At 51.8% G+C, this 23,217-nt stretch overlaps 10 protein-coding genes across 10 annotated transcripts; 2 read left to right on the forward strand and 8 right to left on the reverse strand.

Annotated features, from left to right (window-relative positions):
* Nucleotides 1-99: 99 nt before the first annotated feature.
* Nucleotides 100-2,400, reverse strand: ASPSYDRAFT_180983 (Zn(II)2Cys6 transcription factor). Its single transcript, XM_040843501.1, has 3 exons — nucleotides 2,092-2,400; nucleotides 1,238-2,043; nucleotides 100-1,184 (listed from the first exon to the last, which is right to left on the reverse strand). Exons 1-3 carry the CDS (start codon nucleotides 2,318-2,320, stop codon nucleotides 219-221), a joined length of 2,001 nt encoding a protein of 666 aa, XP_040700668.1. The 5' UTR covers nucleotides 2,321-2,400; the 3' UTR covers nucleotides 100-218.
* A 233-nt stretch (nucleotides 2,401-2,633) lies between these two features.
* On the forward strand, nucleotides 2,634-4,040 carry ASPSYDRAFT_205734 (ketopantoate reductase family protein; the record flags this gene model as incomplete). The annotated part of the gene is made up of 3 exons (XM_040843885.1): nucleotides 2,634-2,820; nucleotides 2,864-3,537; nucleotides 3,595-4,040. The coding sequence occupies 3 exons, from the start codon at nucleotides 2,634-2,636 to the stop codon at nucleotides 3,760-3,762; spliced, it is 1,029 nt and encodes a 342-aa protein (XP_040700669.1). The 3' UTR covers nucleotides 3,763-4,040.
* On the reverse strand, nucleotides 3,977-6,254 carry ASPSYDRAFT_155452 (uncharacterized protein; the record flags this gene model as incomplete). The annotated part of the gene is made up of 3 exons (XM_040842462.1): nucleotides 3,977-4,044; nucleotides 4,125-6,138; nucleotides 6,189-6,254. The coding sequence occupies 3 exons, from the start codon at nucleotides 6,252-6,254 to the stop codon at nucleotides 3,977-3,979; spliced, it is 2,148 nt and encodes a 715-aa protein (XP_040700670.1).
* Nucleotides 6,255-6,693: 439 nt separating this feature from the next.
* ASPSYDRAFT_1180640 (uncharacterized protein) lies at nucleotides 6,694-7,173 on the reverse strand (the record flags this gene model as incomplete). The annotated part of the gene is made up of 1 exon (XM_040840359.1): nucleotides 6,694-7,173. Exon 1 carries the CDS (start codon nucleotides 7,075-7,077, stop codon nucleotides 6,694-6,696), a length of 384 nt encoding a protein of 127 aa, XP_040700671.1. The 5' UTR covers nucleotides 7,078-7,173.
* A 55-nt stretch (nucleotides 7,174-7,228) lies between these two features.
* ASPSYDRAFT_133879 (uncharacterized protein) lies at nucleotides 7,229-9,141 on the reverse strand (the record flags this gene model as incomplete). Its single annotated transcript, XM_040840653.1, has 6 exons — nucleotides 7,229-7,697; nucleotides 7,748-7,966; nucleotides 8,020-8,525; nucleotides 8,575-8,639; nucleotides 8,687-8,711; nucleotides 8,767-9,141. 6 exons carry the CDS (start codon nucleotides 9,139-9,141, stop codon nucleotides 7,316-7,318), a joined length of 1,572 nt encoding a protein of 523 aa, XP_040700672.1. The 3' UTR covers nucleotides 7,229-7,315.
* Nucleotides 9,142-9,565: 424 nt separating this feature from the next.
* Nucleotides 9,566-10,782, reverse strand: ASPSYDRAFT_47143 (alpha/beta fold hydrolase). The gene has a single exon (XM_040847375.1). It carries the CDS (start codon nucleotides 10,706-10,708, stop codon nucleotides 9,767-9,769), a length of 942 nt encoding a protein of 313 aa, XP_040700673.1. The 5' UTR covers nucleotides 10,709-10,782; the 3' UTR covers nucleotides 9,566-9,766.
* A 169-nt stretch (nucleotides 10,783-10,951) lies between these two features.
* ASPSYDRAFT_91183 (uncharacterized protein) lies at nucleotides 10,952-17,103 on the reverse strand (the record flags this gene model as incomplete). Its single annotated transcript, XM_040852444.1, has 3 exons — nucleotides 10,952-11,851; nucleotides 11,918-16,095; nucleotides 16,149-17,103. The coding sequence occupies 3 exons, from the start codon at nucleotides 17,101-17,103 to the stop codon at nucleotides 10,952-10,954; spliced, it is 6,033 nt and encodes a 2,010-aa protein (XP_040700674.1).
* Nucleotides 17,104-17,353: 250 nt separating this feature from the next.
* ASPSYDRAFT_59336 (uncharacterized protein) lies at nucleotides 17,354-18,991 on the reverse strand (the record flags this gene model as incomplete). Its single annotated transcript, XM_040849681.1, has 2 exons — nucleotides 17,354-18,738; nucleotides 18,796-18,991. The coding sequence occupies 2 exons, from the start codon at nucleotides 18,989-18,991 to the stop codon at nucleotides 17,354-17,356; spliced, it is 1,581 nt and encodes a 526-aa protein (XP_040700675.1).
* A 499-nt stretch (nucleotides 18,992-19,490) lies between these two features.
* On the forward strand, nucleotides 19,491-21,393 carry ASPSYDRAFT_91185 (glycoside hydrolase family 13 protein; the record flags this gene model as incomplete). The annotated part of the gene is made up of 3 exons (XM_040852445.1): nucleotides 19,491-19,841; nucleotides 19,892-20,021; nucleotides 20,078-21,393. 3 exons carry the CDS (start codon nucleotides 19,491-19,493, stop codon nucleotides 21,391-21,393), a joined length of 1,797 nt encoding a protein of 598 aa, XP_040700676.1.
* Nucleotides 21,394-21,433: 40 nt separating this feature from the next.
* On the reverse strand, nucleotides 21,434-22,944 carry ASPSYDRAFT_155250 (Zn(II)2Cys6 transcription factor; the record flags this gene model as incomplete). The annotated part of the gene is made up of 2 exons (XM_040842438.1): nucleotides 21,434-21,706; nucleotides 21,754-22,944. The coding sequence occupies 2 exons, from the start codon at nucleotides 22,942-22,944 to the stop codon at nucleotides 21,434-21,436; spliced, it is 1,464 nt and encodes a 487-aa protein (XP_040700677.1).
* Between the last annotated feature and the right edge of the window lie 273 nt (nucleotides 22,945-23,217).

Consider the following 23,217-nt stretch of genomic DNA (forward strand, 5'->3'; position numbering starts at 1 on the left):
ACCCCAGATTGGGATATGGGGACTGGGGAGGGAATGGGGCAATCTCCACTTGGCTGACTTGGAATGATTGCCAAGAGATGAATAGCAAATTAATCAAGGCTCAGGGTTAGCTTCCTAATCTGATCGAGGGGGCGATTCTGAACAGACTACGCACGGATCAAATCTACGAACATGTCTATCAAGGAAACCACAAGAATAATAGGGTTACAAGAATAGGGTCAACTAAGAACCAAAACCCGCATATCACTCTCCCCCAAAACACTACTCCACGACAGATTCTGCCTCCCAGGAACCGCCCTCGCAGCCCAAACCCTCCTGATCGCCTTCAGCGCCACCCGGAACATAAGCACCCCATTCGACCGCGTCGACTTCTCCAACCACTCCGCAATCTCCTGTCTCGCCTGGCTCGTCGTCGCCTCACAGCCCGCGATAAACGCCGGCCAGCATATATCCGACGACCGGTCCTTCTGCCGCTCTTTATGCTTGACGTATTCTCGCAAGTGGTAGATCGTCTGCTGCACGTACGGCTGCAGGGTTATGACGTTGATGTCGCGTACTGAGCGGTAGAAGTAGATCACCAGCGCGGCGTAGATCGTTTGTGTCAGGTGGAAGGGGAAGCGCTCTTTCAGGGGTGGAGTGCCGATGGGATCGCCTGGATATGTGGTTTCGTTGTAGTAGTGCTCCCACTCGCAGATTCGGTTTTCGAGGTCTTTGACTTGATCAGAGAGAGTGTCGTGGTGGTCTGTACTGTGTTTATGGCGGCCGTGGCGCAGTTTCTCGACCTTGCTGGCCAGCTGTGTTGTTTCGAGGATGAGCTTAAACAGCGAGTCCGGGATCGAGTAGATCTGTTCAAAGGTGGATTTCGGCGGCGCCAGGCATTGCATGAAGTCTAGGTTTAGCGTGTCGAAGGTGCATACTAGCTCGCCGAGTAGAATGTCCCAGGTACTGGGTTTGTTGGAGCCACCGGCTGGGCTGCCGGTGTCTGCGCTGGTGTCTGTGCCAGTGTCCGCACTCTGGATGTGGCTGATGTAGGTGCTTTCTGTGAGGACGCGGAGGTACACGTAGATGCTGTGGAGCATCTTGACTTTGCGGGACTTTTGGAGCTTGGGGAGCCCGTATAGCGTTATGATTTGTTCGATGTCGTCTAGGTAGTGCGCTGCGTTGTCCATTTCGCCGCTGACGGTCTAGACACCCAAGTTAGTCTATAAAGCCCATCGGATCATGTTAAGAGCCATACACATATCGTCACCATACTCAGCAGCGGCATGAGTATGTTTTTATACTTCTCCTTCTTCGGCAGTCCCTTGGACAGATTCCGCAGCGTCATCTGGAGTCTCCTTGTAGCCTTCTGACGGTACATATTCCCCAGCGCACGCCAGTCTTCAGATACTGCCTCTGGCGAGGAGAGGATGTCCAGGCTGAACGCGCTAATGGCCAACACCGCAAACAAGAGCGATACCTTGGCGTCGCTGCTGTTCCCGGTCAGAGCGACTTCGCCAAGCGTGCTAAGCACATTGGGGATGTAGAGGATTTCCCAGGGGGTCTTGACGTCGGCGGATGCGGGGGTGTAGATTGTCGTTGTTATATTTTGGTAGTGGTCTAGTAGCAGCTTCGCGGTGGACATTGTGAAGCCTTCCAAATCAGCTGGTGGTGATGCCGGGGGTGATACCAACTGGCTGATGGTGAGTTCTGAATCTGTGTATAACTGTGGTTCCTGGGTGACTGGCTCGCTTGCAACCATGTCTGGTATATCGTCTGGTATACAGAGATCTAGCCAATGCTCTGTAATGATGTCATCGGCATCCAGCCCGGTTAGATTATTGGAGAGCGTGCGCCATAATTCAAGATCAGGAAGCTCGGCCGGGGGTATTGGCGATAGACATGGCTCTGGTACAGGTTGGGAGCGAAAGGCATGGAATGGCCCGTGGGAAGCTGTGCCATTCTGAATCTCTGCCTGGTAGTCCAGCTGTTCCAGGACCGCATTGAGTGAGGAGCCGGAGATAAGGGAAAGCAAGTCGGCTGCATTCTGTGCTTGTTGTCCTTCTATAGACTGTTAGTATATTCTTTTAGGGTTTGGTATTTGGGGTATACTTTTGAATAAAGGCTGCCGCCGCACATGCATATCAACCTCGGACTGGTCCAGTTCCAAGTCGAAATCCGCCACCGTCCTGGTCGGCAGCCAGAGCACGCGGGGAGGAGCCGCGGGGACCAGACAGTCCAGGGATCTTTGTTTGCATTGGGAGCACCGGGGGGATATCCGGTCACAGCGGACTTTTCTGGCGCGGCAGTTGAGGCACGAGCTGCCTGACGAACGGGGCATGTCGGCGATGGTTACTGAGATGTTGATTTGGATACAACTCAGATACAGTCAGTGAGAGAGAGAAGACCCCGCAGTCTCCAACTGAGACCGGGCCCACCTGCCAATTCCAGACAGAGCGATCCATGGGCTGTGAAGAATGAATTAATTTAATGAAGAGTATCCAAGTTATTCAAGATACAGATGTTTACTTGATAATATCCATGCTGTAGATCAATGCGGGGCATCTTTCATGTTACCAGAAGGCGCCGGGACATATAATCTCATCTCCAACTCCTCCCATTATATTTATATCATATATTTATATCATATAACAATGACAGCAACCGTCCTTCTAGTCGGCGCCGGCGGAGTAGGCACCATCGCAGCGCTCAATCTCGAAACAGGCGGACTCGCCTCGGTGACTGCAGTTCTGCGCTCGAATTATACCAAAGTCGCCACCGATGGCTTCCACATCAAGTCCATCGACCACGGCGAGATCAGAAACTGGACGCCATCTGAAGGTATCTCTTCTTACCTGAAGCTGTTATTATACTCACAGTGCAGTTTTGAATTATATCCCCCACCACAGCACAAAACATTTCGACTACATCGTCGTAACAACAAAAAACATCGCCGACACAACCCCCACAACAGCAGAGCTCATATCCCCGGCCGTAACTCCTGGAAAGACGGTCATCGTGCTAATCCAGAATGGCCTGAATATCGAAAAGCCGCTGTTCGAGAAATTTCCGCGGAATGTGATTCTTTCAGGCGTGTCCCGCGTGGACTCGCATGAGATTGCCCCGGGGGTTATTGAGCAGGGGGACAATGACCGGTTGATAATCGGGGCATTCCCAAGTCCAAATCCAAGTCCTATCGATGCGGATTCAGATGCAGCTGCAGAAGCAGCAGCGCGCGATTTCGTATATATATACGGCGCAGCGGGTAAGACGGAGTGTAAATACATCTTCGCGGATGAAGTCCCCTTCTACCGGTGGCAGAAGCTAGTCTACAACGCGTGCATGAACACCATCTGCGCCATAACAGGTCTAGACACGGGCCGGATCCAGTTATCCGGGGACGTCGTGGAGAGTCTTGTCAGACCGGCTATGAATGAGATTGTGGCTGCGGCTGCTGCAGTGGGTGTGCGGCTTCCGGGGGATATTGTGGATACGATGATTAGCATTGATCCCGTCACTGCCTATTTGAGGCCGAGTATGTTGGAGGATGCGGGGAGGGTACGTTATTTTTCCTTCCCTGTTTTTCAAGGTGGTGGTGTGGTGCTGATGGTGTAGGGAAATCTGACCGAGTTTGAGAATATCCTTGGAGAGCCGCTGCGAGAGGGCACAGCGCGGGGCGTGAGTATGCCCACGGCGACGTTCTTGTATCATACGCTCAAGGCGATTCAGTGGAGGGTCAAGGAGGAGAAGGGCATGATCACAATTCCGTCGAAGAGTGTATAAACTCTGTAAACCGCCTTGAATTCGTTATATATTGGCATAGCTAGAAACACATTCGGTGGATGAAGCCACTTGAAGTCCACCGGAGATAGCATCACTGAGGAGGAAAGACAGCAATAACATGACCTTTTATAAATATGGACGTGGTCGGCTTGCAATAGTTTACAACTTTATACTTGGTTTTTGTTTTGAGTTTCGGACATACGAAGTTATGGTATCAGACTCGAAAGTTACTACCCCAGTTCCAAGCACTGTAGGGGTCATTTGGTACGAGATTGAATAACACTTTGCAACGTGTCCAGAATTAGCAATTGGCCAGGCATATCATAGTAGTTAATGGGCAGAGGCTGTATAATAACACTTACTCTCTCCAAAAGCACCCATTGTTTCATCCATATACGAGTCGATTTGATGATAACAACCACTTTCCGATACTTCTAGGCTGGAACTCAGGTTTCCTGCTTCGCCTAGTGGCTCGATACCAAGGTCGTCCGCTGGAATTCCCGACAGGGGAAAAGGAGCATCTCCACCGGCGGGTTGGGGTTGGGTCAGAGGGAGATCGTCTTTCAAAGTTGACGAACTGCATGATTCTGCCGGTGCCAGTCGCGGTGATTGCGAAGGCGAGGCGTAATGTGATGGTTCCTGTCCCTGCTCTCTCGGGTTTATGTCGCTAGCTGATTCATTGTTATTATGTAGAGCGTTTTCCAGTTCCTGCCGCAGGCTCAACTTCAAAAGCCTCGTCAATAGCTGCTCAGTATGCTTTGCAATCTTATTCTTGGACTGAAGTCTCCGACTCGCCCGGATTATGCGTAATATCCCGTCTTTAGCTTCATTTGCTGCTTTACTAAAGGGCAGTACGGTGGGGGCAAGACATAATATTACACCTGCAGTAAAGAAATTCATCAACACGAAGGCCAGACTGAGCTCGCTTTCGTGATGAGCTGGGGACACGCGAGAGACGCGAAGCGCGGCTTTTAGAGAGAGATCCAGTGACAGGCGAATGGCGGGCAGATGCTCAGCGATGACGGTTCGGAACTCGAGCCTTGCTTGGTATTCGAGGAGAGGCCTGTTGATGAAGAGGACGGCGCTATCGTATGTCATTTGCAGGATCTGCGACTGTAGAAACAAGTGTCTGAATGCGCGAGATTCTGGTGATAATGGGCTGTTCTCGTTGGCTGGAGGTACGAACTCGGGATGTTCTCTCCAATATTGACCTTTCAATACGGGGGGTAGTTCGGTCTTCCAGCTATCAAGCGATGCCTGGGAATTAGCAATGGCCTCCACGAGGGAGGCAAACGAGTCAGGAGAGACCGGGGTTTGCAGATTGATAAGTCGAAACCTGTTGAGGGCTGTTCGGATGAGTTCATAGAGACGATACTTTTGGGTATGGTACATCAGGCGATTCGCTTTTGGGTCCTCAAGAAGACGCGCCACTGTTGGTGGTAAGCGGGTATCTTCCAGTTCGGTCATTTCGTGCAGATGACAGAATGCAGCGTCAAGTGACGCTGGCCGGCCGTATATCATAGCGCTATATGTATCTGCTACGGTGATGTGATTCCAGGTCCGGCGATAGACTTGAGATAGAACCGGGTCAGCAACAATTACGGCGCTGGAACAGTGCATGGAGAGAGCATATGCAGAGCGGACCGAGAGACCAAGCATGTTCCATGCGAGACCCGGAGAGCCGTGAAAAATGAAGTATGTTCCCAGGAGGAGAGAAACTTGGACCGCCTCCAGGCTGCATTCATCCATTAATTTCAACACATGCAGCCGGACCTCAGCTATCAGTTCATCCCGCAAGCTCGCTGCTTGTAGAGCGAAAGAAGCTAGTAATGAATGCCCTGGCCATCTGGACTCCTGTGCCACACATTGGAGTCCCACGGCTGCGACAGTCAGAGCCGCTATCACTCGGCCACGAGATCTCTCGTTCCACGTCGACTGACGAAGCAGGGGAGTCACGGCTTGCATAAACTCCGGCTCATGAAAGATACAGATGAACCAGTGCATATGGTCAAAGTAAACCTGCAGAGCAGCCTCCATTACCGCCGGCGGAGGCATGGACATCTTCTCCAGCCTCCACTCGGCTCGAGTATTGGGCTGGGGACTGGCGCGGCCAGGAATGCCCGTCCGGTCATTGGAATAAAGCGTAGCGCGCTGTCCAAAGATGTTCACCGCAAAGCCGACTGCTGAGCTGCTGGCGCCATGGTTTTCATAGGGGCGATCAGCTCCTGCAACAACAGCATGTTGGTTTGACGGTGGGACACGCGTCTGACGCGTTGCTGCAGCTCGCTTCTTCCGACGGGGAGTATTCACGGCATCTCTTGCTTGACAAAACACCCCTGCCCGCACGCACATGGTGCATGGTCGAGCTTCATCGCACTATAAAGGTTTAAGCTTGGAATGCCCCACGCAGTAAGTGAATGATGTACCTTCAGTTTCTGCCGCCGGCACCGCTGGCAGGCACGGGAAACTCTTGGACTTGCACTGGATTCCATCTCGGCTACCAAGGCATTGATATCCTGCAATAGATCCAGACTTTGACTAGCTGGACTGCCTCAGACGGGGACGCGGGGGAGAACGGAAGTCATTGAGAGACCCACACAGACTACACCGTACGGGTCACTGTCATTTTCTCCACCGGATACGGTGCTTACTGCTTGGATAACTTCCGGTGGAAACTCACAGCCCAGCCAAATCCTCCGATAATGGAGCCCCTGATTGCCTCCGTCTCGACGACAATTGGGCCATGCAGGATTCTTGCTCTGGCAGGGAAAAGACCATCTTTTCTGCTTCAGCATTATGCGTCGTCACTGTTGCTGTGACCGCTGGAAGATCGGCAAATTTAGGTGCTTGGCATTTTGAAGAAATCAAAGATGAAAAGTGGGAAACTTTATTTGCCAGAGATAGAAGAGGTTCTATATCCAGTTCACGAAATTAATAGTTATGCCAGGACTCCCAAGCCCGCTCAATATCCGCTATCTCCGCCAGCACGCCCAACGCATGCGCCTGCGGTTCTTCATGTGGACACTGCTGCCCATTTTGCTTAGAGTTGGAATAGTAGTTGTTCCAATTGGGTTCGCGATAGTAGGCGTGGCTCGTCGTATTGTTAGGTTTGCTCTGCGCAACGTCCAGCGCCCTGGACCCGGTGCTTTGGAGCTGGCGGATCGCCAGTAAATCCTGCAACAGGCTGTGTTCTTGCGGTGTTATTCTGAGGGAGTCCAGGAGTGAGGCATCTTGGCTAGAAAGGCTGGGTGCTGCGACACGTCCGATGGACTTGCTGGTTCGAGATGAGGTTGGTTGAAATACGGCCATATTCATAGATAAGCTGGTGTAGCAGGTCGTGTGCGGTAGTTTGAGTAAGATGGATTGATTAGTGCTTAAAGGTGAGATTGGTTATAGTTCCTATGAGCATAGAAGTTCTACATATATGTATATGAAGCATGAACAACAAGAATACTCACAATGCTCTGGTAAACTTTCGTGTTCTATTCCACCGGAAGTACACTGAAGGATGGAGTTGATCCACCGGCTCTCCACTAACCCGTGTGCTTTGCCCTCATTCAATCTGCTGCACACGGATCTCCTTATCCCCAGCTTCCTCGTCCATGAAACCATTCCTGTTATCCGGCTCGAAACTACCAGCTGCAGCCGCCCTCTCCTCCTCAGTCAATCCATACCACCGATTCGCAACATTCGTATCACCAAACAGCGCCCCAATCTCCTCCAGCGTGCGCCCCTTCGTCTCTGGGAAAAGGAAGTATATAATCCAAATATACACAAAGCTCGGACAAATAAGGACCAGGTAGAATTTCCAGCCGATGCTGTCCATCGCAATGGGGGCGGCGACCAGTGTGACCTCGGAAGCGAGATAGAAGGATGCCAGGCCGAATGCGACGCCTGCTGAGCGTAGATGGTTGGGGTATATTTCGGCGATGTAACTATCAAGATGCTGTTAGATGGGATATCTGTGGTCCAGGGTATTACGTACACGTATTGTGTGGCGTCGATGAAGAAGCACCACCAGAAGATATAAAGAAAACAAAAGAAGACGGCGGCTTTGAGGCCAGCCTTGTGTGTAGTACCGATATATTCGGCCGTTAAAGCGCAGAGAAAAATGGCCGTAACCAAGGTCCCGATGGCGCCAATAAGCAGGAGAGAGCGGCGCCCGAACTTGTCGACGTAGAATGCAGTCCACGTGTTACCGAAGCTGTCAATCAATATTAGACCCAGAAGATAAAATTAGACAGGGGAGATACGAACATAGTAACCGTAGTCCAGCACGCATTCAGCAGAAGAGACATTGAGCTCCCCTGCCCAAGCTGACCATATATCAGAACCCCATAATTAGCCATGACATAGACACCCAAGAGCTGATTGCCAAACATAAGAAGGAACCCCGTGAGAGCCCTCTTCCTATTTGGCGCGGTGCGGAACAGCTCAAACGGCCGGTTCGGCAGGGCAGCGTCCATCTCGAACTGCTTCTCGATGAGATGGAATTCCTCACGGGCGCGGACTTGGCCTGGGTCAGCGTTTGTCTTGTGCAAACTGCACACGATGTTGAATGCTTCCTCGCGACGGCCCTGCGAGAGCAGCCAGCGGGGGGAGTAGGGCACGAAGTTCTGGCCCAGGAGGAAAATCAAGGGGAAGACGCATTGGAAGGCGAGAGGGAATCGCCATGCGAACTGGGCGTGTGCGTCTGATCCGGACATGAAGGAACAGCCGTATCCAAGCCATCCGGCAAGGCAGTACCCGAGGGCGTAGGCAATCTGGATGCATCTTTAGTGGCTATAGTTAGCGAGGGCCATGAGGACATACCCCTGTTACTGATACCATTGCACCCCGCGACTCTGGGGTAGAGACCTCTGCCTGGTACATTGGCACTGCATGATGGGTTAGCTCGACATATAGGCGGAGACAAGATACTCACCAACACAAGCTAGAATACCGGATCCCTGAGACGTTACTTCATTATTACCAGATTAATGCCAAGGGTATTTTTATACTCACCATCCCCGCAACTCCACGCCCGACAATAAACATGGCCATATTGACAGCCCCAGCGCACAGCGCCCCGCCTATAATGAGAATCACCGAGCTAACGACCATAGTCCACTTCCGTCCATATCTTTCAGAGCTCCAGACATGGTACCCACAGCCGACAATTGCACCGGCAGAGTTGACTCCATTCAAAGCCGCAATGATGTTCGCTGTATGGGCGTACCCCGGTTCACCCTGGAGAGCTAGGTTGAAGAAGGTGTAGAAGTTGGGCTGCCCGACAGTTGAACCGATAATAGCGAGACCGTAGGCAGTGGAAATCGTGCCAACTGCAGCGAGGACAACTACCCAGAAATTGTATGCGTTGACGATAATATGGTTGAGCATTTTGGATTACGGGAAAGCGTAGGTAAAAGGGAACTCGGTACCGCAGCTACTATGATATTTGTACTGTAGGATTTCATCCTCCACTACTTGACTGTATCCGGTGGAAGAGCATATGGACAATGCGGGGAGAAACCGGGGTAACCCCGCAAGAACCTCCAACAAGAGTCTCGAAAGCTGGGGATAGACCCTGCTTTGCTGTATAAGCTTTAACTAGTTCGATAGTGGGTAGTCGAGCTCCGTTGACCAAAAATTGGGCCTGCCACTGTATCATTATTGCACGGCTGGGAATGCCGGACTCCGCGTTGGAGACGGGCTAGTTTGGTAAAGGAAAATCACTGCATATCTCTTCCTTTCAACCGGCAGACATGCAACCTTTCAGGTTTACTGTCATCTAATGAAGTAAATGAAAATATCAAGACAGAGATGGCAATACTCTGGTTTATTGTTAAGATATACCTAAAGGCTCCACTAGCTGCCTGATTCTAGGGATATCGTTTCCATGATTACTCGGAGCTGCATACTGATCAGCAAAATGGCGTAAAGAATACCACCTGCCACTGAGCACGCAGTATGAAGAACCGAAAACAATTAGACTCAGTTTTGCCTTTATTACCTGTCCAGGTAACTAAGATGCCAGGTTACGCAAGACCCAATCCACTCCATCAACAACAACTTCCGGCTGCGTCAACTGGACAAAATGCCCACTCTCCCTAGCAAAGACAAGCTCGCTCTTCGTAGACAACTTCAAAAACTCCTCCATGAGACGCTCTCCCTTCTCATCCACCCTCTCAATCATCTCTCTCACATAACGCCTCTCCTCCTCCGTCCCATTCCCCCTCGCAACCCCCGCCCTATACAACCCACTCCAATCCCTACTTCTCGTGCCCCCGATCACATAAACCGGTTTACTCCCAAGAAGTGGCTCTCTCTTGCTTAATCCCTTCGCTCGCAGCGTCTCAAAACTGGGTTTATACTCCGAACTCTCTCTTTCTGCAACCACCCCGAATTTATCCATTGACTCTGCCGCCCTGAATTTCTCCCACTCGTCCTGCGTTAACCTATGTTCAGCTTCAATGCCCTTGGCAGCGTACGGCTCCAAACCCGCAGCAACAGTCAAAAGAATCGGATCGGCGATGTCTATCACCAGCGGCGTCGTCTCATGGTTCGCGTCGACAAGAACCAGACCGACGATCCGGTCAGTGCCATTTAAGGCGAAATACTCGTGCGAGAGCACGCCTGCCCAGGAGTGTGCAACAAGAATCAGTGGGTTAGAAATAGGCGCCTTTTCAATTAGACGAGACAGCTCCAAGGCGATGTTCTCTGCTGAGGGGGCGAGAGGGGAGGTCTCTGAGTTGTTGTATCCCGAGCGATCGTAGGTGTAGTTTCGTAGTGAAGGGTTTAGATGTCGTATCACGGCTTGCCAGACTAAGGTGTCGCTTGCGAGGCCTGGGATGAATAAGATTACCGGGTCGGTTGGGCTGGTGGGTTCTGGGCCATGGGTGTAGAGGGCTAGCGAGTGGGTGCCTATATTAACAAGACGGCCGTTTGAAGGGAGGGTTGACACCATTTGGTCGGTTTGGTTAAGTAATAAGGTTGTTTATTCTGATGATATTCAATGCGTGGAGGTGAGTGATGAGGGGTAGATTTAAGTTTGTATGTATAGGTATTTCAGATGTAGGGGCCAGTTACGTCAGCAATAGTATGAAAACAGTGAACTAGAGATACAATACACTACCCAGCTTCTATGTTATAGTTCTGCCAGGAATACCGTAATACCAGTAGTATATGATTATTATTCTATTATATAATCTTATCGACTGGAATAGTCATCCAGTTGATGTCGTTCGAGGGCTTTCATGGTCCCAAAAAAGGACCTCATCTTTGCCATCGAATACGCCGTGTTCCCATTTTCGTTAGCAATATTCAGATCTGCGCCGGCTTCCAACAAAAGACACACAGCGTTCGTATACCCAGCGCGTGCTGCGCTAATGAGGGGCGAGTCCCCAGAGTCGGAAACCGCATTGACATCGACCAATCCAGTCTGCAGTAACTTGCGAATGACAGATTGGTGGTTCCTGCTTGCCGCTCTCCAAAGAGGCGTCTCGCCGCGCGCATTCCTGGTATCTAAAGGGACGCCCTGGGCGACGAGCTCATCCAGCACTGGGCCATTGCTCTCACTGGCGGCGCGGTACAACCGGCCGAGCTGGAGCCATTCGTCCTTGATTACAATTGCGAAGCTCCTTTCGAAGAGTCCCAGTATCCTGTAATTACCAGACGCTGCAGCTGTAGAGAGGAGTCCGTCAGAGAGGCAGTCACGCACATTTTGATTGCTCTTCTTGACCAGGAGGCGCATAATGGCATAGCCGTGTGAAGTGTTCCCAATTGCAGCCATGAGCACCTTCTCGGTGAATGGCGCATCGGGGCCACGTTTCTCAAGTAGAAGTTCTATCACTGCAGTGTCTCTGTTGCTGGCTATAACCTTGGCTAATACTTGCTCCGAGATCTGGGTGTCCGGCCTTTGCTCCAGAATGAGCTTCAGCACCCTATACCCATCTTCGAAATTGCTGGCTGCTGTCTGGAGCACCTCCTCAGTTACGGGGACCCGGTCGCCCAGGAGATTAAACAGCAGCTTGAGTACTTCATGGCCTGACATGCGGTTGCTCACGGCCGACTTCACCACACTCTCCGTCACGAGAGTGTCATCGCCTGCCTATTGCAGTAATTGGCCAGTAAGCCTAGCAGCATGGCGGTATGAGAAGGCCGAGGCTCTGAGAACCCTCTCCGTGATTGGCATTTGGCAGCCGAGTCGCTTGTGCAGGAGCTTGAGTATTTGCTCGCCATGACCGTAATTCTGTAGCGCGGAGATCACCACTTCTTCTGTAATGGTGCTGTCCTTGATTTGACGACTGAAAAGCGCTTCGATTGTCACAGATGCGGCCCCAGCCGCAGCTGCCAGCACCGTTGGGGTGATGAAAGTGTCATCCTGGCAATGATCAAGACAGAATAAAAGGACACCCGGGTCGTAATTGCCTGCTGCAGCCTCCAGAATCCCTTTTGTAAGACGGACATTGTCCCCGTTCAATGTAAACAGACACTTCAGAACATCTTCACCGTGGTTGTCATTTCCTGCGGCTGCTTGCAAGACGTCTTCGGTGATGTGCATACCAGCGTACTGGTAATTGAGCATATGTATCAGCTGGGAATCGCCATATGCAGCTACAGCTCTCGTTAGCTCTGCCGTGAGATGGATTTTTCCTCGCAACCGCTCAAATAGCAGTAAGCTTAGGCTGAAGTCCCCCTGAGAGTTCTTAAGCAGCGAGGACACAGCCGCTGTTGTTATTGGCAGTTCATCTGTATCCAGCCGGTCCAGGAGGATTGTGATGTTCTCTCTGCCGGAATAGTAATTTCGGGCTGCTGCCTCGACGACGACTTCGGTGAACTCGAGACTACTGCCGCTCCGGTCAAGGAGTAGGGAAAGCTTTCTCGTCCCAAAGTTACTTCGCACCAATTGCTCAAGGACTTCCTCCGGTATCGGCTGGCGGATATCTAGGTGGTCAAGCAATTGCTGCAGTAATCGATGGCTCCCGTGGTCCAGCGTGGTCTTGAAAAGACCCTCTGTGACTGGTAGCTCCCCTTTATAGGAAGCTAGAAGCAGGGAACTCACTTCTTCGCTCGATGTTGAGTAGATTATTGTGTGTAGTAGCTCCTGCGACATCTGTACCTCACAGGCAGGATGTGTGAGGAGCAACTGGAGCATTTGGTTCCCTTTCTTGATATCTCCAGCAGCGGCTCTAAGTAATTGTTCATTTAAGATGACCCTGCCTTCATAGCCAAGAAGAAACTGCATCGTCGCTTTATCTTGACTTTGTGCGGCTGCTACGAGGATGTCCTCAGTGATGGCGATTGGGCCTCCTTCGTAATCTTTCAGAGCTTGCATCATTAGTCCAGCACATCCTGCCGAAGCAACATTGATCAACAAGTCCTCTATATCCACCAAACCCCTTTTTACATGCGAGAGTAGTACCTGTATTACGGCCTCTCTGCCGTCCTTCCCTCTGGCTGCAGTTTCAAGCACCACTACTGAGCAGGGAAGTTTGTCTCCAAAACCACGTACGAGTCGGTTGATAATTTCTGGTCCAATGACCTTGTTGTATGCAGCAGTGATGAAGGTATTCGCTGTAACTGGGAGCCTCTCTTGTAGCTGATCAAGCAACAGATTCAGCATTATCAGGCCCAGTGCTTTGTTCGACACCACACGCTTGAGAGCTCCTGCCGTGATTGGGATCCTGTCGCCCAGGCGTGCGCAGAAGAGCCTGAGTATTGACAGTCCGTTGCGCCCCTCATTTAAGGCTGCGTTTTCGATAACGCTTTCGGTAATCATGGAATCATCTCCAAGGCGATGAATTACTGATTGCATGAGTCCCTCCGTTCCTCTCCGCGCGAGGATGGAAAGCACTCTCTCGTTAAGGAGGTCTGTTATTTCCCTAGTCAGCACGAGCTTCATCAGACCTTCGTGTCCAGTGTTGGCTGCCGCTTCAAGAAAGTCCTGCGTAATGGGAATTCCCTCTGGTCGACTTTGCAACAGGAGTAGCAGCACCTCGCCACCATGTCTCGAATGGGATCTTATGAGGTTGGCCAGCAGCACATCTAATGCTGGGAGCTTACCACCAAGCCGATCTAGGATAAGCCGCAGCAGCTCGTTGTACTCGCTCACGAGATCTTCCCTGTGGTGCCATAACTCTGTCCTTGTGCTCCAATGGCTGAAGAGATTGATGTCCGGTGTAATCGGGAGTCTATCCCCGAATCGACTGAGGAGAAGCTTCAGCATCTCAAGGCCATATTCCATATTCGAAACAGCGGCTGAAGCAACACCAGCCGAGGGTGAAACTCTACTCCCCACTCGGTCCAGTAGAATATTCATCAAAGAGGCATTGCCATGCATTGCCACAGTTTCCAGCACGTTTTCGGGGAGAGAGGAGGATATCGCCAGCCTATTGAAGAATAGTTCGAGAATTGCTGGTCCATTCTGTCTATTTCGCGCCAGTTCCCGGATTTCATTGCCAGTAACGGACAATTTGTCTCCCAGCCGCTGGACCAGGAATTCAACGGTTTCCATACTCCCATTGCCGACTGCCTGGATAACAAGCGCTTGCGTAATGTGGATTTCGCATTCCCCTCGATTAAGGAGAAGCTCGACCATTTGCCTTCCAGCATGCTTGTTCCCTACTGCAGCCTGTACCACAGCTGCCTCTTTCATGATTCTTCCGTGCGTTTGCTCAAGCAGAAGCTGGAATACGTCGACGTGGCCAGCTATAGCGCTCTCTTCTAGCGGTGTCCGCCCTCCCGAAAATAATGCATTAATATTGCAATTCGCTTGCTGTATTGTTGGCTCAGCGAGTCTCTGCAGTGCGTGGTGAATTAAGCATGGAATCCCCCACCGAGCTGCAATATGAAATAGTGACATATTGAAAGGAACTTTGGCGTAATGTGAGCGCCCCCTTGGAAACCGAATGTACTCCAGCCACTGCTCTCGTATCGTAGAGCGGAATTCAAAAAAGGGCCTATGGCGTTCTAGAATGCTGAATCGATCTTTCGCCAGATGCGCATGGGCCGGCCAGTTTTCAGCGGAATACTGGAGGAATGATGAGTGAGCTATATCACTCACCTGCAACTCGCTCAGCCTGGATGCATCAAGGAGACGGTCAATGCAGGAATTTGCAAAACTGGCGTGTGCATTCCTCTCATCCACCACGCGGTGATGCTCGGAGCTGGTCAAAAAGTCCTTGAGAGACTTATGTAGCAGCGATACTATCGACCCTTGAACGACGATCACCAGTCGACACATTGTTATATCCTCGTGGACATATGCGAGTCTCTCCTCCAGGCCCATGTCCGTATAGAGCTGACAGGCCTCCAGCAGCTCCAGTATGGTGAGTGGTCGGCGAGCAGTCGCAACGAAGCCAAGGATGCGGATGATTGTATCTTGGTTGTCCGCATTTTGCTCTATGGCTCTATCAAGCAGGCTCCGATATAAAGAGTCAAGCGAGCGCGGTAGTTCTTGCAGCGTTTTGACTACATCTCTTAACCTGACACGCATCAGTTCATCGCATGCTATACCGACCCACAGGAAGGTCCCTTCGGCTTTTTCTTTCAGGATTGCAATGGCCTGGTCTTTCAAACTCCTAGGGTAATTTTTCTTGCGTGCTAATTGATTCACCTTTTGGTGAATAATCATATCAAGGTCCCCTTGTACCTTGTCGTAAGCGCCCAGATCATGGCGGGGGAAATCATCGAGGTATCTCCTAATTTCCTCGTACGGCCTGCTGGTGATCAGAAAGTGTACTCCTGGAGTGCTCTTTCTTGATAAGAAGCTGTCACTTATTTGGGCAAGTAAAGTCTCCTGAGCTGTACTGTCGCATTCATCCAGAGCATCAATAATGCAGTAGATTTCCCCGGCATGTTCTTGTCCAATTTCCATGAGGAGATCCCATAACGCATCAAACGAGCTGAATAATTTGTCTCCCTGGATATCGTATCTCATTCTGAGCGGTCTCATAAGCTTCCGGCTGCTGTGGGAAATTTGATAGAGCAGACCGCGTAAGATCCCAGTAGCAGTCCGCCGATCTTCAGAGTTCGAATCGCAAAAGAAATAAACAAGGATCTTATTCCTTTCACTGAAGGACGGTGTGTCGGGGAGCATTTCCGCCAGTGCGATGGCCATTGTTGACTTTCCAATGCCCGGGTATCCGTATAGCCATAGAATATTCGATTTATCCATAGCCCTGCCAGGGGGGTTTCCACTCCATGCTTTCAGTTCGTCTGTTTCCAGGATCCACTCGCAAGTGCCAGGGGCGCGACCTCCTCTTCTTCGCTTCAATGCATTCATGTCCGTCTCGGGATCAGTCAAAAACAGCCTTTGCAGGCAGCGCCTTTCGGGTTCGGTCCATTCGTCCTCTGTACAGGGGCATTAGAAGCGCTGAAACTTTCCAAAATGAAGGCATACATACTTGTCTCTGTGGTTCTGGGATTCGATGACCGAGGCACCGATGATAGAAGCAGTCGAGCGAATGCTGCGGCGGTTATTGCCGCGTATCCCTGCCATCTCTTGTTCTTGTGTGAGTCTGAGTAGTCGCAAATACCACGAACTACCAAGCAAGGCAGATGGTTCATGAGGCCCGCTGCTTCCATCTCAAAACAAATGATTCCGTGTCTTTCCGCCAGAGTATCTCGCACTGTCGCGTCTTTGATCACCTGGTTGCCCGATGCAATAAGCCCGTAATGGATCATTGGCTCCTCCGGTGAGTCGCGTTGTTTCCGCTGGATAATTCCCTTCACATCGCATGTTTCACAGTTCGCCTCAGACCCGTTGTGCGCGTACGCTGCGTGAAACAGCTGGTCGTTACCCTGCCCGGGGTGTGCAAACATATGACTTGTCCTGGAGCTTCGTTTCGAGAGCAGAGAAGATATTGGCTTCTCCTCGCGTCTGTAGTCAGCTTGGTATCTGGAGATACTGGTCAAGAGTATCTCCGGCGGCTTGTTCAGTACACCCATCTGCTGGAACTGCCCATCACCCATCGCCTTGCCGTAGTCGTACTGCACCACTCCCCCGTAAGTTGCAGTGGGCTTGCTAACAACGATGTCGCCTAACCGGATGTCGATGTCCTTGCTTGCACTAGGCACCCCGCCTCCAATCCCAACCAAGAGCCCGAACTGGATTCTGGGGAATGAGGAACGCAGATGCGCCACCACGGTAGCGGCCGGTGTTATCCCCAGCACACCGGCTGGCAAGCACGCCATCACGACATTGTGTCCGGCGACGCTTCCCAGGATATATGAGTTTGTGTCCGTGGGTGGCTGTGCGAGCTGCTCGTGGATTTCATCGAACATCTCCTTCCCGGCAGACAGCTCCAGGGATAGCGCCGTGATCCATGCCACGGTATAGTCCGCGTGCGAACGGGACATATTTCTCGAGCTGCAGGATTGTTGTAGTCAAGACGAGGACAAGAGGCGGGGTTGATGCTGGCTTGGCTTGGCATCTGCCGTATCCTCATTGATTACGATACGAGGAAGTCCTTACTGAGCTTGACCAACTCGACTGCTTTCGCTAATATATGCTATACCTCTTCTGCCTAGCTCGGCACATCTCCTAATAAGACTAGATGCATAATTGCCTACTAAGTACAGGGTGTAACATGAGATTCGCATATAACACCTATACGTGCTCCAACTCCTCCCTCATAGGGGCTTTAACCTCCCTGTCTCCCGCAATAATGGCAGCCAGATCGCGCTGCATCTCCGTCTCCGTCCCTGGCCCGTCGAAGATGACGGCAATCTCTTCCAGAGTGTGGCCCTTTGTCTCAGGGAACACAAAGTAAACAACAGCAACGAAACTCACAAGAAGGCCCAGGTACACAAAATAGAATTTCCACGCTATGGCGCCAAGGGCAATCGGGTTCACGAACTGGTTGAAGAAGCCCGCCCCAAATTGCGCCGTCAGGCTCAACGACAGACCCTTGGTGCGCAAGTAGAACGGCATGATCTCGACAGGGTATGCAATCGAGAGCGGGGTATAGGCGATATCGTACGCGCCGTAGAAGAGGTACAGGAATGCCACTACCGCACTCCCGGCAGCTTGGATGGCCGATTCGGCAAAGACGGCTGATAGCGCAGTCACCAGGGCGAAGAAGAGCAGCATCAGCGTCGTGGACAGCATCCAGAGAGGGCGTCGCCCGTACCGCTCGGCTGCGACGGCGCCTCCCGCGGCGCATACGGCGTTCCAAGCCTGCAGGCCTAGGTTTATGGCCGACTGCTGGCTGGGATTTGTGATGCCGACGGATCGAAGAATTGGTGCGAGATAGTACGAGATGACGCCGTTGCCTGCCCATTGGATCATGAACCCGACCAAGATGCAAATGGCAAGGCGATGCCTAGTACCCTTGGTTGCAAGGAACGCAGACCAGCCACTCTGGTGGGTTTGGGATGCCGAGTTCTCGAGATCGATTGCGCCGCATATCTCACTGAACTCGAACTGAACCAATGGATCCGACGTGTCGCCATTGCCGTGGTAGCGGGCGAGGATCTGCAAGGCCTCGTCCCGTCTGTCCTTGGATACAAGCCATCTCGGGCTTTCCGGGACAATAAACAGTCCCAGCAACTGAATTGCCGGGAATAAACACTGCACAAGACAAGGAACCCGCCAGGACCATGCGTTCCCCTCGATATAAAGAGTCCCCAGACACACCGCAGCGGCCAGGATAGCGCCCCAGTACCAAGTAGCCTGGAAAATGGCGGTCACAACACCACGATGTCGCGGATGTGCAATCTCCGTCGTCAGCGGAGGCGCGGCGGTCTGTGAAAAGCCTAGTCCGATCCCCATAGCGATTCTGGTACCAAAGAAGGCCCACCGGCCGGTGGTTGCCGCCTGGACAACACTGGCGATGACCATTATGGCTGAGCCAAGTCCGACGGACATTTTACGACCAAAGTAATCCGCGAAGTAGGAGGCCGGTATAAAGGTGACTGTCCCTCCTAGGGAAATCCCCGAAATGATCAGACCTTCCATGTTCGAGCCGATATCCTCGCCGACATTCTTCGCAACTGTAGATCGGTCAGCACTGCATAGCCCTAAAAAGAGAAAAGGAAAAAGAAACTAACACATCGGAAGAGTCAGGAGCCCATTCATCAAAGCCCCATCGTAGCCATTGGCAGCAGCAGAAGCAAACATGAGAATGACGCCAAAATTCAGACGTCGTAGGCCCTTATCCTTGAACCAACTGGCATTCGTATTATTTGGTAGAGCCCGATACACGTCTGCGCCGGATGAAGACACAGCTCCACCGCCAGCAACCATGGTGGTAGACTGGTAGTACTAGAAGAGCTGCTGAGGGTGCTGAAGTGCTGCTATAGGGAAGTCGATGGTAGCCGGATTGCTGTAATTTATTCAGCGGACAAAGATAGGACTTCGACGAGGGAATCATCCGATCTTATAGACATCTTGGTTCCAAAGGGTCTGGAGTTGTTGTTGCCACTCCTCTTTACCCCAGACCAAGTTGCTTCATGGAGAGTGTGGGAGAACGCATTGTTCACCGAGAGTGCACGGCCACATGGTAATTTCTGCAGTATGGGCACCAATGAGAGGGCGCACAACGGCGAAATTCCCGGCAAGATTCGCGGCCGGATTATCGGGGGACTTGCCGGTGAGATTATCTGGACGGCGTGATAGTGGGTCATAGACTCATAGTACATGCTTGCAAGTCATACGAAGTGCTGTTGGTCGGAGGCCATAAATATGGCAGCTACCAGCAGGACATGTAATTGTCCCTCTCAGATCCGTCATTATTGTCGATACCATGTCACAGTCCAAGACAGAGTCATCGCCCGTCAACGCGGCCTGGTGGAAAGAGGCCTCGGTCTATCAGATCTACCCTGCTTCGTTCAAAGACTCCAATGGCGATGGCATTGGGGATATCCCGGGCATTGTATCTGAGCTGGACTACCTGAAGGCCCTTGGGGTGGATCTTGTTTGGCTCTCTCCAATACTTCAATCGCCACAGGTGGACATGGGCTACGATGTCTCGGACTATTATCAAATTCACCCAACGTATGGTACAATCAACGATGTGGACGCGCTGATCGAGGGTTTGCATAAACGGGGGATGAGATATGTCATGGACCTCGTTGTCAACCACACTTCAGACCAGGTGAGTGACTGCAACACTTATGCGGCTCGGATTCTCTAACTATTTACCAGCACGAGTGGTTTAAGCGCTCTAGATCCTCCCGAGACAGTGGGTTTAGAGACTGGTACATATGGAAGAAGCCCAAGTACGATGCAAACGGCGTCCGCCAGCCGCCGAATAACTGGAGGGCGTATTTTGGAGGTATGGCCTGATCAAATGCCCACCCCTATATCGAGTATAGAACTAACATATAGAAGGTTCTGCGTGGCAGTACGACGAAACCACGGACGAATACTATCTCCACCTGTTCGCGCCTGAGCAGCCCGACCTGAACTGGGAAAACCCCAAAGTCCGCTCCGCCGTGCACGATATCATGAGGTTTTGGTTAGACAGAGGTGTCAGTGGATTCCGCATGGACGTGATCAACATGGTCAGCAAGGATCAAAGCTTCCCAGATGCGCCCGTCACCGATGCAAACTCCCAGTGGCAGCACGGGGCGATGCACTACTGCTGTGGGCCACGTCTCCACGAATACCTACAAGAGCTAGGAAAGATCCTGCAGGAATACGATGCCTTTTCCGTCGGCGAGATGCCGAACGTGTATGATCCCGCAGAAATTGGCAGGGCAGTTGGATTCGACCGCGGGGAATTGGCTATGGCGTTTCAATTCGAGATCATGGACATCGACCATGGGCCTGACGGCAAATTCTCTCCACACAAATATAGAATGTCGGACCTCAAGCATATCGTCTCCAAATGGCAGGACTTCATGTACCAGAATGGGGGCTGGAACGCCCTCTATCTCGAAAACCATGACCAGGGAAGGACCATATCGCGATTCACCTCGGCGGGTCCAGAGCACCGCGCCACCGCAGGGAAAATGTTGGCCACCTTCCTGGGTCTCCAAACCGGTACCCCGTTTATATACCAGGGTCAGGAGATCGGCCAGGTGAATGTCCCAAATACCTGGGGCATTGATAAGTTCAGGGACATTGAGACCTTGAATCACTGGGACGAGATCATTGCAGCACATCCCACCGACGCGGAGCTTCACAATATGACGCTGCAGGAATTCCGCGTAAAGTCTCGCGACAATGGACGCACCCCGATGCAATGGACCCGTGACAGATTCGCAGGGTTTACGGCTGCGCCCAACGGCCCGTGGATTGACGTCCATGATGACTATGAGGATTGGAATGCTGCTTCGCAGGTGGGAAACCCAAACAGCATCTTCCAGTACTGGGCAAAGGTTCTTGGTTTACGCAAGACGCACATGGCCGTCTTCGTGTATGGCTCCTACAGATTGGTTGATGAGGCGAATGATGACCTGTTCATCTATCTGCGAGTAAACGGAGGTCAGTCCGCTTTGATATTAGCCAACTTCACTGGTAAAGAGGTAAGCTGGGTTGTTCCGGCGGAAGCCATTTCAATCCTGGAGAATGGCGTTGTGCTACTGGAAAACTACCAGCGTCACCGCTCGGTGCTACCGGATGGCACAGTGACTGTTAAGCCGTTCGAGTCCTTCGTGGTGTTTCTAGATAGTCCGAGTGACAGTGCTGGGGGGAAACTGTGAAATACTTCAAGAAACGTCGCCGTAGGTGATATATTCACCATCAATCCAATTCTTCTTCATCAAGTGATTCGATGGCCGGAGAGTCACCATATTCAGGCGTGGGAAGCGCTCTAATCTGCCGGTACGGGATTCCCAATTCATCCAATTTCCTCTGAAGTACCTCAAGGCCATACGGCCTGTGGCTCAGAGATGACAGCAAGTAGCACAGATGGTGCAATGTATCGTATATTCCACCGGAATTGTGATGTAGAAGTGCGGGAACACACTGGATCACATCCAGCAGGGTACTTGTAATTTCGAACAGTTTTATAGCCTGCATTTAGTAAGCCAGGTGTTCATATTTACAATGGAGTAACTCACCATCCCAGGACCATGGGCCACAAATGTCTCCTGGGGCACGTTGGAAATGAGCACGATGGCGTCTCTTGCCACATTGACCGGGTAGGTCAATCTCATACTGTCATCAGCCGAGGCGCTCGAGAGGAAGATATTCTTCAAGGACATCTGCCAGAGTAGTACTCGGAGCCACTGCTGGGTAATGGCAATATCAGTTCTTTGTAAGGCATGGTAAGCCGTGGGCCACTGCAGTCGCTGGCGCAGTTGACTCTGTAGCCGGCAGAGCATCTCTTTACTGCACATGGTGGTATTCGAGCCGTGAGGCCAGCCGCCGGAGTCCAGAACGCCCTCGACGGAGACGAATAGGTTCACGAGGCTATCGAAGGCCTCGACCAGATGGAGTTCATCCAAACGGTCGCGCGGTGGCGGGTGGATTGAGTCTCTCAGGCAGGTATTGATTCCATGCTGGATGGCGTGGCCCCTTTCGGTGACATAGAGAAGCCAAAAGGCCCTCCGCCGATATCTCTCGTCTTCTGACGCGACATGTTGATATGTATCTTCCTTGTCTAGCCCCTGGAGCTGACACGATGTTATAGACTCCCGGAGCAGGAGCGAGGCCGTCTTCATCTTGTTCCTGGCCCCGTAGTGGAAATGAAGAAACAATGGGACCAGGACTGCCTCGAAAGTACTGCTTTCACGGTAATCGTACATCGTGCGGCACCGGTCTGACTCATTGGCAAAATCATCGGCCGCGGCAGTGTCTGTCTGTGCAGCTATGCGGGCGGCCTGGTCGTCCTGATGGCACTGCAGCTGAGCGCAGGTCGCTGCGCATACCGCGAATGCCAATGCGCGCAGTTCATGGTTGTCCATGTCCTGCATGAGAGAGTCGCGAAGACGCGCGGTGTCGACCACAGGCCAGACGGGATACATTCGCTGCTTGTAAGTCTCCAGGTGGGCTAAGACATCTCCAAGATGCAGGTGTGACGGCCAATTAGACCCAGAGGCTGAAAGCGCCGGCGCTCGGTCTCGCAGACCCTGGAGGCGCCTCTTGATGTGGGCGTACGTTCCAGCTCGTGGACCTTTCGGGCCTGGCCTTGCCACCGGTTTGAGATAGGAGCATTCGAATCCAGCCTGGACGCAGCCCTGGCACGGTTGGCCGCCGCTGCACCGCGATTTGCGAAGAGAGCACCCATCGCAGGCACGCCGTCTAACCATGGCGGTCGCATAAGAAACTTGGAAGAAGTTCAATTGTGATTACCGGATTATTGTCGGTTATTTCGTCTCGCTTGGCAGTCACGTGGCTCTCACGGCCTGGTGTTCAAGTATATATTCTGAAGTTTTATATAATATAGTGAAATTCCTGCCGTAGCTTTTCATAGTAGTGGTATTAATTGCTGGTACCAAGATCAGGCACTAAATACAACAACAACAGACTCTCAAAATGGTAGCAAAACTCTAAGAGAGCTGCCGATGTCCAGTTCGGTCCAG

This window comes from Aspergillus sydowii, assembly GCF_001890705.1.
Source record: "Aspergillus sydowii CBS 593.65 unplaced genomic scaffold ASPSYscaffold_8, whole genome shotgun sequence".
In the NCBI taxonomy this organism is placed as follows: Eukaryota; Fungi; Ascomycota; class Eurotiomycetes; order Eurotiales; family Aspergillaceae; genus Aspergillus; species Aspergillus sydowii.